Below are 14,302 nucleotides of genomic sequence, written 5' to 3'. Positions count from 1 at the left end.
CCCTGGTAGTCTAGTGTGTCATGAGAGATCTCTATTATATATACCAGTACCCTGGTAGTCTAGTTTGTCATGAGAGATCTCTATTATATATACTAGTACCCTGGTAGTCTAGTTTGTTGTGAGAGATCTCTATTATATATACTAGTACCCTGGTAGTCTAGTTTGTCGTGAGAGATCTCTATTATATATACTAGTACCCTGGCAGTCTAGTTTGCCATGAGAGATCTCTATTATATATACTAGTACCCTGGCAGTCTAGTGTACCGTGAGAGATCTCTATTATATATACTAGTACCCTGGCAGTCTAGTGTGTCATGAGAGATCTCTATTATATATACTAGTACCCTGGCAGTTTAGTTTGTCATGAGAGATCTCTATTATATATCCTAGTACCCTGGCAGTCTAGTTTGTCGTGAGAGATCTCTATTATATATACTAGTACCCTAGTAGTATAATTTTTCATGATTTTTCAAGAGATTATCAGGTGTGTGGATAAAGCACAGATAATAAGTATGTGCACAGTTATTCAGAAATAATTAACAGTGAACTATTGGTGCTGGCAATAGAGTATCTATATACTAAAGCTGAATCTAACAAGTTCTAGTCTCACCATAGATCAACGGACGGTCAGACAGATTCTGCTCCTATTACGCGTAGTAAAGATGTATTTTTTATTTTATTTTTGACATCAAAAATATTTTTTAACATTTTCCTTTTAGAGAATAGACGTCGCTGTCTCAAAAAACCTGATGTAAATTAGCATTGAAGATGTCCGCTCCCCTTAACTCATTGTAAAATTACCGTAATCATGGACCATAAAAGGGAAGGTGATAGGAAAAAGTAGAAAAGTTGCCTATACAAACTATTAATACTACAGTTACTGTACAGTCATAAAATTAAAAGTCAAGTTTACTTTATTTTCCCTTTTGAAGGGCCAAAGGAGTTAATTTGGAAGATCTTAGAACGAATCAAGCAATTTACATATTTTAATGTTCACATAGCCTAAAATTCCTATAATGTAAACGTTACTGCCTTGGATTATTTACAAGATTTATTCAACTCTCTACTGTCGAAATAGACAGTAGACAATCTTGGTAAGATTGTCTACTGTATTTTGTTTTACACGCCTGAGCAAATAATCTAATATTACCATATTTATGCCTTATGATTGATGTTTTATTCTGTTTTTCTCAAAGGTAGTGTCACTTGAAGATGGGCTGAAGGGAGCCATCACTCGCTGTTCTGCTCTTCAAGCCGCTGCCGAGAAATCTGAGCAGGATATATACAAGCTTAAACTCAAACATCAGCTTGAGCTCAAGGAGTTGCAAAGAACAGGAGAACAGAGGGAGGGTGTCACAGCACCACCTAACTCACCTCCTAGGCCACAGGTAATTTTTAGGCTTGTTTTACATTTCGATTATTAAAACCTAGTTTGCGATAGTGATTTAACTTGATGATTTGATGTGACGCCCTTAATTATGCCTCCTAAACACCCATGACACTCACAATGTTTTAATAAACCTAAGAAATAGAGAAAAATGCTTACAATTAATAAAAAAGTTACTTTGATGATTAGTTCTCCTTTCACGGATTTCACTTGTTACCGGGGCGTCGGTTCCGATTAGCCATGCAAAGTATATATCCTATATATTTATATATATACATAAATATTCTATATATATATATATATCCTATATATATGTATCCTATATATATATATATCATATATATATATATATATATATATATATATATACTGTATATCCTTTCTCTACTCTTCTATATTCATATGTCGAGCACTCATAATCTAGTATTTCATTATCAACTATTTCAGGTTAACTATTAAGCATAAATATTACTTTATGTACCAAACTAGATGAGTATTAGACGCTCTATGGTTATATTCATGAACCTAGATAAATATGCTTGAGTTTACCAGAATGGTATACAGGATTGTTGCTATCAAAATGTCTGTTTCTGGCATCTTGCATGTTGAAACTGTATTGATACATGTATTTTTGTTGCAAATGCGTATAACAGACCATCAAATTATTTTTTTTCTTAAATGTTAGAATTTTTGATTTCTGGGAAGAGTTATTTTCTGTGTTGTGGGAGCATCACTACCCAAAGGCTTGTTCAAGGGTTTCATCTAAATTTATATTATAATGATGGTTTCTTGGCATTCTAATGACTTATATCATGGATAATATAACTTGCCTGCAGCTAGCATTGTTTATGTTTTGATTTAATCCTTCTATGAATTCAGAGAAGTTTTTTTTATTTAGAAGTGATTCACTAGAGGTACTCTTGTGATAACTCTATTGGCTTAAATATTATCGATGTAACAGAAATGGTTAATAGAATGTCATGCTGGTTGTGTTAAGGATTTTAAGCTAGGTTTTTCTCACAGACAGACTTCATGGCTTGACTGGTGTGCTTTTGTAGTACGATGGAGTGGCTACAGAGTTGAAGACAGTTTTAAACGATATGAAGGAATTATTATCTTCAGCCCAAGAACGTAGAAGTTACAGCGACCGCAAGTCCTCTAAGAGGTAAAGATCGACTATAATAAGCCTCACTGTTTAAGGTGTGGACGGAGTTTAACAAGAATCGCATTGTGTTGGGAGTCGGATGAACTTACGGTAACTAACTGGTGGTTAGTGACCGAACTGATAGCTATCTTTAGCTCATCATAGTCATAAAAAATAAAATACGTTTATTTCTGTAGCATATGGAGTTATCCATATTACATGGATGAAGTTTACCGTGGAACCTCTATTTGAGCGCTACCTTTATTTGAAAGCTGCTTCCAATAGAACGCAACTATAAGTGAAGAGTTGAAAAATACAGTGCAACCCTTTGGTTGAACGCTACCTCTGTTAGACTGCTTCTTTGATTTGCATTATGCTTGATCTTTACGAGCCCATAACTGAAAAGAATTGGTAAAAAATTGTCCACAAAATGGTATTAATACTGGCACGGTCACATCGATTACATCAATAACACTTAATTATTTTGCTTAGTCATTAGCATCGCTTCGGCCCTAAAAGGGTTAAATTTATCTTTCCAAAGTTCTGACCAGCTAGTCAAAAAATACAACGCCACCCTCTTTTTGAACGTCACCTCTAGTAGAACGTTTCTAAAAGTGAAGTTTTGAAAATACAACATCATAGCGATCAAATAGAGGTTTTACGGTATCTTACTAATCTATCAAACTTATTGACCTAATTAGGTGTTTAAAATGGTATGACATTACTCAGATTCAGAGAAGTTTTTTTCTCTTTTACCATATACCAGTAGAATTTTTTATGAAGAAGAAAATCAAACCGCAACCTGATCAACTGGTAGTTGTGTTCTTCATGTTGCAGTGAAAGAACAGATTACTCCGTACTCAGTCAAAGTGATGGTGGTAGACATGATGACCCACACCCAGGTACTGACAATATCCTTGTTGGTGATTGGCTGGTTTGAAATTTATCTTAGCATATCTGAAGTTGTTTCTCTTCATAGAGGTAGCAAATGTTTGGCTTGTTTGGTATGTCTTTTAGTTTCAAGAAAATATATAAAATGATACATTAGTTGCGAGCTATTGGCCATTGAACTTGAAGGACAGTTTTGTATATGATCTAGTATTAACTTTCGTATAGACTATTCAGGTTTGTCGATTCAGAATATGTGATCTGATTAGGCCAATTGTGCTTTTTTCCCCTCACGAAGTAATTAAGATTTGTAAGTCTCGCTAACACGCGCCTGCATTCAAACAGGAAATGATGGTTTTTTTCAAGTACAATCGTTTTTGGTCTTCGAAAATCATCACTCATAATTTAATTTTTTTCCGTTTTGAAGGAAAAAAATTTAACACATTTTTTTCCTTCAAAACGTGTTAAATACTTCAACACGTTTTGAAGTATTGAAGTATTGAAGATACTTCAATACTTCAAAACTTCAAGTTTGAAGTTTTGAAGTATCAAAACTTCAAACTTGATGATATTGAAGTTTGATACTTTCCAACAACTTTGAATCCAAATCAGACAAAAAATGATTGCCCAATAAGTATTTCATATCAGATTTTTGTAAATACTTTACTTATTGTTGAATTTGACTATTCTTGATGTTTTTAATAGCATTAAGATAAACTAACTTTCCTAAGGTTTGAGTAAACTGTAGTGATTGTAGATAGTAGCCTAAATTCATTGCATGAAGTATACCAGGGTCTCACTCATCGTAAAGAGTGACAGCACAGAGTTATGCAACAGCTCTAGGGAAAATTGTTCAATGAGTCTCTTGGGACTATTTTTACATCAATTAAAACTACAACTGTTCTAGTGTCGTACACTAATCTTTCTTTCAACCTCGCCACTCCTAAGATATTCACAGAAGCTTATTGGTTGTAATTATATAACGTCGCTCGAAAGTTAATGTGGGATGTTTAAATCGGGTGCTGAATTTTTTGGTGTTTCTGGAATCTGCTTCAACCTTGTGTTATACCCCGCCATGTCGGGTAACCAAACCATGTAGTGTGGCAACTAGATGGAAAATGTATGGAAATGGTAGCCAGCAGAAATGTTTTTATCCATCATTCAGGCATTGGCTATATTCGCTGACATTGACATCGTATATCATGCATTTATGTTTTGCTGAGAAAATGTCCTCTTTATCTCACAGTTTGAAGATTGCATCACAAGCTTTTTGTCTCCAAAGCTGGTTTTTACACATTTAACATTGAACTCATTGATGAAACTTGAGATTCCATAATCATATTGGTATGAATAGATGTAAGTTGAAAATACTGTCAGTTAACCTTTAGGAATCACAAATAGTGCTTTGGTTGTATATAGCATAAGCACTGTGAGTTGTGGGCCATTATCATGTCTGTTGCCTAAATTTGTTCAGCTTGTTGAGAGTTTTTTTCAAGGTCATTTGTTGTTCCTTATGAATTATCTAATTCAATTGAGATGACTACCTTATACTTGAAGATGTTACAGCTTCCGGAGTTCAGATTGGTATATATTGATATACAGTTTTTAAGTGATTTCAAAAGCAAAGAAGTTCCGTTAAACATGAAAAATTGCTCTTTTTGTGGTCATGTTTGTGCCCCGCATCTTCTAGCCTTGAGTCTTTTGTATGCAGCAGGAGGTGATTCACCCCAACTCCCCTTTCTCACATAATCTACGATGTAGGCTTCATCAATGCCTCTCTTGCTGTTCGCCAGGGTACTCAGAGAGGCTGCACAGAAAGACGGGTTCTATAGACACTCTACTCAACCCCGCTGGCACGCGATCAGAAATAAGTCATAGGTCTAAAAGCAAACGCAGTAAGAAAGTCTCTGAACCCCTTCGCGGTGAAGCTCAGGTGCGTTTGCCAAGTTCTTATGCTAATCATGCATTCAGCGGTAGTTATTTCTAGTTATGTTTGACTAAAGGTTTGTAGAAAAAGTCATCTAAGAGACAATGGCTACTAAAAATAAACATGTGTTGACATCTTTTCAGCACGGTTAAATTCAGGCTCCAACGTGCAATATTATGCAGACTGGGTACGCTTGCCAGTCTCGCGCACTGTGAGAGGTTCTCATGAGTACCGTAAGTCCTCATGCTCAAGCCGCGTGGCTTGTGCTCAAAACCAGATGACTCACAAAAGAAAAAATTATCCTCCAACGAGCCGCGTATGCACACAGACTGCAGCTAATGACCGAGGTTTTGTCGTCCTTGACTCCTTCAGGAGCGAGAACGTTGAAGGGTTTCGTTATACCCCCGTACTCTTGAATAAGAAAACAGGCTACAGCAGTAGCCTACATGTGAAAAAAATTTTTCTTTTCCAAGTTCGAATTAAAATTCCTAAACCATTGCATCAACAACTTCTTCCCATGTCTCAGCTAAATTTTTATTGCGCTTTTAGAGAGCTTCACGTTTATGGAAAGATGCCGGTCAGGAATGAAACGGTTTTAATGACCTACGGCTTTGGTGAGTTAAACATTAGCGATAAATTCTTCGTTAGTCTAAAGTATTCCATAAACATGACCCTGAAAATAAACGAGTAGGTCGCCAAAATCCCGTACATCAAAGTGTATCATGACTGCGGTTTTATGGTTATAGCGTGGAACTGAGCAGAGACCGCATTTATCGAGAAGCCGCCCTAAGCCTCACGTAAGTTTTAAAAACTTGGCTTTAGCCGCGGCTTATTACCTTGAACCAGAAGCCGCGCTCAATGACAAGCCGCGCGGCTTGAGCATAACGACTTACGGTAATCATTATATGAAGAATTATCACTTGAAGTTACAAGGTGCCACAGTGGTGTAGTGGTAGCGTGCTTAATATTAAATCTGTAGCCCTAGGTTCAATTCCCATGTGAAGTGTCTTTTTTCTTAGTGCGGCTTCGGATGCACACATACACTGCTCTTATTATATTAAAGATTATCTAGTGCTACACGATATCTTTCCATCTACATTTGATTATTTGGTCTCTAAATATATCGAACGTCGAAAAATATTGAACATTGGAGTTGTCTTTTTTTCGATATATAGTGTTAGGCTTTAATGCGAGCGATATGAGAAGATATTGGTTAATATCGGTTGAAAAACAGGAGTTGTCACCTCTTTACAATAAAGAGAATAGACAACTCCAGTTTTGCAAAATAAAATACGCCGATATTTCGATAAAATATCGGCTTCGATATTCATATCGACTTGAAAACTGACCAAATATAAAATCATCCACTGAAATATATCGTCACATTGAATTATATCGTGTTATCGTGCAGCACTAAGATTATCTTAGTTTGCTTAGAAATATAGTGATGTTTACGCTAAGGATATCGATTTAGGCTATTCGCTAACCGGATGCCTTATAAGAAGTTCCTTATCCGGTTCCTTGACTGGCGCTTCTTTGTTTTCTAAGCAGCCAACGCACCAAAAAGGCGCACTTTCGATAACCTTGTGCAAGTCTTACATGATTTTGGCTGTTTGTTAACGAGTAGGCATTTGGGCAGCTAGTATTTCACACTGAGCTGGATACTTCGACATTCTGCTAATATCCTTGAATTATTTTCATTGACAAAGTAAATGCAAATATAACACCCACAGCTTTGGCAGGCATAGCTGTAAACCCTGTTCAACTATTCTTTCATCCAATCGTAGTGAGTCAAGGTAAATCTCAATTTTCTATGGTCTGAAGATGGTACTGGTTGGCTTTCTTAGGAAATTGTTCACTTCAGGCACATTTTTAAGATAGGAACACTCTGGAGGCAAAATGTAATGCAGGTTCTTGTCAAACATATTGCAAATACAATTGAATGCCTCAGAAACAAACATCCTTGTCAACGGTCCAACAATGGTCCTTGACATGTATGCAAATCAAAATTTATTAAGTTTTGCTGTAAGTTTTGTTTTCATTGTATTAATTAATAATCATTTTTTCTTTTATATAATTTTTGCCCTGAATGGTGCTATTAATCTTTCATTATGAATTAAACCCTGTCTTTTGGTGGTTTTGGTTTCACCTTAAAACCTGCTCGCTGACAATCGGCCAGAGGCTGCCATAAATATCAATAAATACAGAATCACCAGAAAATTCACTAGATTTTTTTTTCATTGCGTTTTGCAGCCTATGTGTTTTATCTTTTACACTAGAATATGTTTTCTGAACTCCAAAAGTGTCATCGTATCTTCTATAAAACATATCACTAATATCCTTTGAATAAGTACCTCTGAAAATTCAGAATTATTTTAAAAAGAATGATTCAGTGACACACAACACAGTATATTAGCAGCTGGTAATGTGTATCTTGTTGGGTACTGTCTAGAGAGCTTCCCTGACATTGTGTATCTTGTTGGGTACTGTCTAGAGAGCTTCCCTGACATTGTGTATCTTGTTGGGTACTGTCTAGAGAGCTTCCCTGACATTGGTTTTATTAGTTGTAGTTTTGGTCTATTTGAATATAGAATTCATTTGACTACTTCTAATGTGACCTTAGAGCCTCAGTGAATGTTTTGCTTTAGTTTTATAATACCATGGCCATTAGCTAAACTCGGCTTTCGATAGATCGAGGCTCATAACTCATCTTTGACTGCGAATTAAAAGCCAGTTTTACTGCGAACTGTAGCCAACACATGAAGCTGTGCAGTGAGGTTTTATACAACACGGTTAAATATATTCATATGATCCAAAAATACATTCTAATTTAGCTTTTAAAAAAATTTTTAGTTTTAATAATTAGCAGTTCAGACTATAAATTCTTTATAGGTTAACTGCAAGCCAAATTCATTAGCTTGTATTGAGACTTCTCAGCTGTTCTATGTATATTTATTTAGGGCTTTACAACAAATTGGAGGTAAGTCATTGCAGCTTTCATGTGGCCATTTTCAAGATCGAAATCATGCTGCTAATTGACTTGATTTTGGGCACCCCAGAGCCGCGAGCCCCTCCTAGTCGTGAAAGTGTTAATCTAACCTTGCAACATCGGTGAATATTTATCTTCAGTCTCGCATGTATGGATTAGAAATACCCTTACTACTGATATATACATGTAGGTTCACTGTGGATTTGTATTTCTATTCATGCAGGAAGAGAAAAAGGTGAATGTACACTTATTATTTATCTACGTACTTACCTTTTATACTATTGTTTATCACCATGATATGCACTTTATCAGTTTCCTCACCCTCTTTCTTGTTCATATCACAACTCCCCCGCCTCTTTTAAAGGAGGTGTGACACACAGGTATCTTAGATGCAACTGTATTTTTATCCACGGTAATATATAACATACACAGACATGCGTCAAGTCAGTCGTCTCTATTTAAACAGTAATCATCGTCAGCGTAATAACGTATTTACTACTATCTACTGTCACTAAACCTGAATTTTTTACTATTCAATCGATTTTATTATGTTGTTTTACAATTAATATAAAAAAACTACAGCTTGAAAACATAGATAAGCTATGATCAATAATTTCATATTTGACTGCTGACAGCCATAGAAATATATTAATAGCACTTTAGCTTGATCTATAAGCATTTTAACTGTGATCAAGTTTTTTCGATTTTAATCTTGAAACCTTTCGGCAGGCATATTATCTCAAACATCAAAAACAATCCCAAATGATAGAAAAATACCATTTTAATAAAACTTATTAAAACTTTGTGTACGTTCATCTTTAAAATGGTGTTATCGATTCCTTTATTAACATGTTATGTAATAAATACATTTTTGAAGTGAATATAGCGTATTTACTCATATATGGGTCACACTTTTTTTAACAACAAATCGGTTTTAATTAGGGACATAACTTATCCACTGGAATTAATGGTAAACTACACAAGTCTCTCACCAAGTTGTTGATCACCAAGTCGATGATTGTATTAACTCAGAAATATAACAGTATCAGTATAAGTTTGTCATGCATTATTAAGCCATCAAAACCTTTTTATGCATAGATTTAATAGTATATATATGTATTTATGTAAGATTTCTACCGACCTACTGACCTGATGCTGTGAGATATTCTCAAATTGAACCCGCGCGTTAGTCCTATTTCTCTTTTAAGCGATGCCAACCAATGGTGCATGATGAGAGACCTTGACCTTTACATTTTATACTTGTTTATATGTTCATGGCAGCGATTTTATTATCTGTGCGAATAAAACATTTATATTAGTTAATGTTCTATCATAAAGTATAGTTTATAAGCCTATAAATTAAATTTTTTCGTATTCATCATATTTTACTACACCTACCAGTAGATCACATAGATTTTAGCTCAACTTATATTATAATACCACCTAGCTATGGGTCGAACCCAGATACTCACTTCAATAAGAGTAAAGAAGAGGTGTGACTTATGTATTGGCAAGTGTGTGCTAGAACTACCCACATTGTAAAGATAACAAGTTGTGTAAACTGATTCTGGTTGAGGTGCTATCAAGGCATAGACAATGCGAGCTCTGAGTTGCTACTAAGCTGTGTCAAGACTTAAATTGAGACTGTTTCATTTCATGCATTTAAAAGACCGCTCAATGATAGCATATGATACTCAGGTTACCAAAAACATTGATGTATAAATTTTTTTATCAAACAGACCCTTATCATACAAGAACTTTCAAGTTTGCGATTGTCAGTATTATTAATTCTCTCTACAGGCCCTCTGTACAAACCTTGAAAAGAAATTGGATCAGCTTGCAAGGCTTGGCCAGGAAACGCTAGAAGATTCCGGATCATTTGTCAGCAAGAGGCGATCTTCAGCAACTTCTTGTGAAAAACTTCACCGCTATCTCAGATCACAGAAGCATTCATGATGCTCGCCGTAAACATTTGTAGGACCTACAGAGGGAATACAATCCTACCTCAGATATGTGAGCAGGAGTGTTTCCTTTAAACCAACCAGCCTTCTAGTTCACTTGAAATCTTTTTTGAATAGTTCATACAAATCTTTATATTCAGGTTCATCGCATCCGTCCATAAGTATTCTTTTGGTGAATTTAAGGTAAAATTATTCTAAATTACCAGATTTATTTAGAAAACTATTTCATGTTTTGGTGCCTTACGTCAGCTTCCATTTGTATTCCGGCATCAATGCCAACCCAGAGAATTGTCAGTGTTCATCTTGAACTGGTAGCTACCATATCTGTTGCTTAGCAACCAGCGATGGCTGCAACAACTTCTTATAAGCAACTGTTCTCCCAATTATTTATTACACTCTATTTTTTAAAACATTACGTTTTTGTAGCTCCGGCTTGCAAGGTGTAGTTTTTTTGTGTGTCGAGAAGATTCTAGAAGCTAATAAAAATATATTAATGCTGATCGTGATTTCTTTGACACAAATTGACTAAATTTACAATGGTTGTTCATATTCCTTACTAAGTCATTCGTATTTAGTTTAGTACCAGATGAATGCCTGGTGTTGCACGGGTAATAAAATAATTACCCGTTGAATTTGAGTAACTTAAGCTAGTAACTTAAGCTAGTCTAAGTCTTTACTATAATAAGAGTCATGAAGCCAGCTCGACATTATGCGTAATGACGTGATGCGTAACTTCAAGCTGGTCAATACTATTTTCACAAGACTTCATAAGTATGTGCACAATTACTTCCTAGTATGGCAAGTACAATGTAGTGGATTAACAAGCTGTCTGCAGACCTGAAGATTTCTTGTTCTTAGATTTTAATCGCCATAACTGGATACACGAATGACAGACAAACACTGAGATTTATATATATAGATACATATATAGATTTAATTAATGGATTGTTCTCTCTAGACTCTAGAGCAAGGGTGAAAAGAATGAGAGCTCTCACATATATTAGTATCAACTGGCACTTAAGTTAGCCATAAGACATGGTCAGTGGTTGACAGGTTAATGAGAGTATTGTATTATTTCAGAGTCTATGCCTGCAATAGCAATACAAAGGAAGTATTAGTCGTCATTTATCAATGACAAAAAAGGGGATAATAATTGTCACTCAATAATAAACGGGGCCAAATAATGTTAATATGATACACAACCGTGATTAACTAATTACAGTAGCGATAGCACGAGCAACTCTGAATATTGGTAAATAAAGGAAATATTGATAATGAGGGCAAGTTTATGAACGTATTTAACATGCAACATGTATTTGTCAAACACTATGTTACCATGATGCGCAGTGCTTCAGAGTCGTGCCCTCTCCGAATCATGGAAACGGTGTCTTCGCACTGAAATCACTGTGCACTGATCAGTGCGAAGCCAGAGAAAATCGCAGCAAGGAAACAGTAATTGCGCAGTGGCTGCGCATAGCTCTCATGCCGTGGAGACGGATTCTTCGAAGGGCATAAACTAGTACAAAAGTTATTCCGCTTCTCTTGTTTTTTTTTTCTATTCTTCTGATCTTCTTTCACCTAAATTTAATTATAGCCTGCACCCACGAATATGATGAGGTGATTGGTTTCCTAGACTTTGTTATCGATGCCAACATTTTTCGAAAGATAGGTGGCAAGTCCTAAATTAACGTTTAAATAATATATTACTTAAAAATACTTATTAAAAATATATTACTTTGTAAGAAAGTGTGTTAAGGTTTTAAAACCTTGTGAATGTGTATTATAAATAAAAGTATAATGACGACAGAAGCATAAAAAGACCGTTTCTGACGTTCGGTATCCATGATCGATTCTATTTCTCCATCAGGCGATTCGATTTATACAATTCCTCTTCTCTGGCTAATATGCTGAAAACCACTGCGCAGCATGGAAACGTACAATCCCCTCGACTTTGGAGGGGGCTGCATCGCAGTACTGCACACCATGGAAACATAGTGATTGTTAGCACTCGTGCATTTGTTCATTAGCTCATTAATGTAAAATTGTTGACACGCTGCAGGCTCACCAGTCGAGGTTGGAGGAAACGCTGATTCTCAAGACGTTGCCGTATTTAGGATTTAAGGTCCACAAATACTGGACCTGAGTGAGAGTAGCCTAAGCTGACCATTTTACAAAGTGAGAGTGTGACGCCTATTTCAAAGCAGAGCGCAATCTACTGACTCAAAATTTCCTCGCATTAAACCTTCTCTCTCAATTGTTCTCAGCTATGAATAGTTCTGTTTCGATATGGATGACTAATGGTAACGGCCGCAATGGACCTGAAGTGTGTCACGCTATCAGAAGAGTAATTTGTTCAAATGTTTGTTGTTGCGGTCTCCACAGTGCTCGCCTTTTTTTCCGTTTTGTGGTTCTATTTCAGGAGTTATTCACCTTGGTAGACAAACTGAATCCCATTGGTTTCGTAGATGCCTTCACTGAACCCTTTTTCATTGAAACATAAAATAGGACTTTTTTCCATTCAATACAGGTATATATTGTACTGGTGTACAAAATGAACTGTTCATCACCGAGTTCAAAGGACAAAATCAATACAATGCATGAATTCCCAACAAATTATATATATTTTCGTAACACGTAACCTTGCAAATCAGCATGATACCTGCTGATGCCTTTGGGAGACTTCTACCAATCTCCTGAGGCTGACTCACTGCACCCTAGGGTTTGATCGCACCTAGAATAATAACAACTGCTCTAGAGATTTTTGTTGATTAGGATTTCGTCGTAAAGATTCAAGGTTTGAAGGTCATTAGTTAGAAATAGTTTTTGTCAAAAGCAAAGGGGATAACTTGGAGTTGTCTTATATGTATATACTGAAAATTATCACAAAAATGATATAAAATGTTTCATTTATGTCATATTTGTTATATGTAGGTTCAGTTGCAATGAGAGAGTGCAGTAGAGTAGTTGCGCTTTATTCAAATGCTCAAAGCTGACAGCCCGAAAATACATTACACAGGAAGCAAGCACGGCTCACACGTATGATGCCATTTACTAAAATACATGGTACAGGAATACGCATGATGTTTGATGCCATCAGCTACAACATTTTATTGATTTCCCTGACCGTGACAATAACTAAGATGAGTGGCAAACAAAAAGAGTCAAAAATAAATAGCTTTAGTTGTTTTATTGATTAGCTGAAGATGATTGTGAAATATGTAAAGATTAAACTCAACCAGAAGGAACAAAACTAGCTACTACATAGAGAGTTTCGTGTTTATTCAACTCTCCCAGTGTATTTTAACCGCACAGCAGTGTTTACAGATGCACAAATTACAAAAAGCATCTACAGGCATTGCATAAGATGAGTTAGTTTTATGTATTTCTACTAACCTTACAGTTATTATATTAGTCTATTAAAAAGGACAGTAGGAATGTCTTGTAACAATGAATTCTTTTTATGGGGAGGTCTTTTCGCATAGTATTTATAGGTACAAGTGAACAAGGATTTGTTTGTTTGGAGAGTAGATGGCCATTATGGTAGCAAGATAATACACATGCTTTATTTTCTACTAGTAGTAGAATTGACTTCAAATATACATCTGAAACAATAACAGGCTTTTTTGAATTTCCCATTGTGAGAATGGATTTGTTCGGATTTTCCCATTGTGAGAATGAATTTTTGTGGGTTTAACCCACTACTGAGAAAGAGTCTTTTTTAGATTTACCTATAACATTTGACTAAGGCTGAATGTATGTTCATAAAGTCAACAAGTCTTTTATCACTACAGTTCCAAAGAAACAATAGTTAAGCAAATAGAATCCTTACTAGCGTTAAGTCGCCTATAATTTGCAGCTTATTCTCCTCGCTTTACTCATACAACAACTAAACTACTCTCACTCAGAACTAGTAAGTATAATTGCGAATGTGGCTGCTGTTTCATGCAGGTTTGATCACCAACACCAAGTTGCAGATTGTTGTATGTTGCTTTACTAACCACAATCC

At 35.7% G+C, this 14,302-nt stretch overlaps 1 protein-coding gene across 1 annotated transcript in view; it reads left to right on the top strand.

Moving 5' to 3' along the window:
• The window catches only part of LOC137402719 (coiled-coil domain-containing protein 158-like), a 91,689-nt gene extending 80,922 nt beyond the window's left edge, over window positions 1-10,767 (top strand). The window contains exons 21-25 of the mRNA XM_068089224.1: window positions 1,197-1,388; window positions 2,446-2,552; window positions 3,369-3,433; window positions 5,213-5,352; window positions 10,136-10,767. Coding sequence (XP_067945325.1) covers window positions 1,197-1,388; window positions 2,446-2,552; window positions 3,369-3,433; window positions 5,213-5,352; window positions 10,136-10,291 — 660 coding nt within the window. The 3' untranslated portion in view covers window positions 10,292-10,767. The remainder of the gene's footprint in view (window positions 1-1,196; window positions 1,389-2,445; window positions 2,553-3,368; window positions 3,434-5,212; window positions 5,353-10,135) is intronic.
• The last annotated feature ends 3,535 nt before the right edge of the window (window positions 10,768-14,302 follow it).

The sequence above is a fragment of the Watersipora subatra genome, chromosome 8, assembly GCF_963576615.1.
Source record: "Watersipora subatra chromosome 8, tzWatSuba1.1, whole genome shotgun sequence".
NCBI classification, from domain to species: Eukaryota; Metazoa; Bryozoa; class Gymnolaemata; order Cheilostomatida; family Watersiporidae; genus Watersipora; species Watersipora subatra.
The sequence above is the reverse complement of the archived record's forward strand: the minus strand, read 5'-3'. Positions and strand labels throughout refer to the sequence as shown.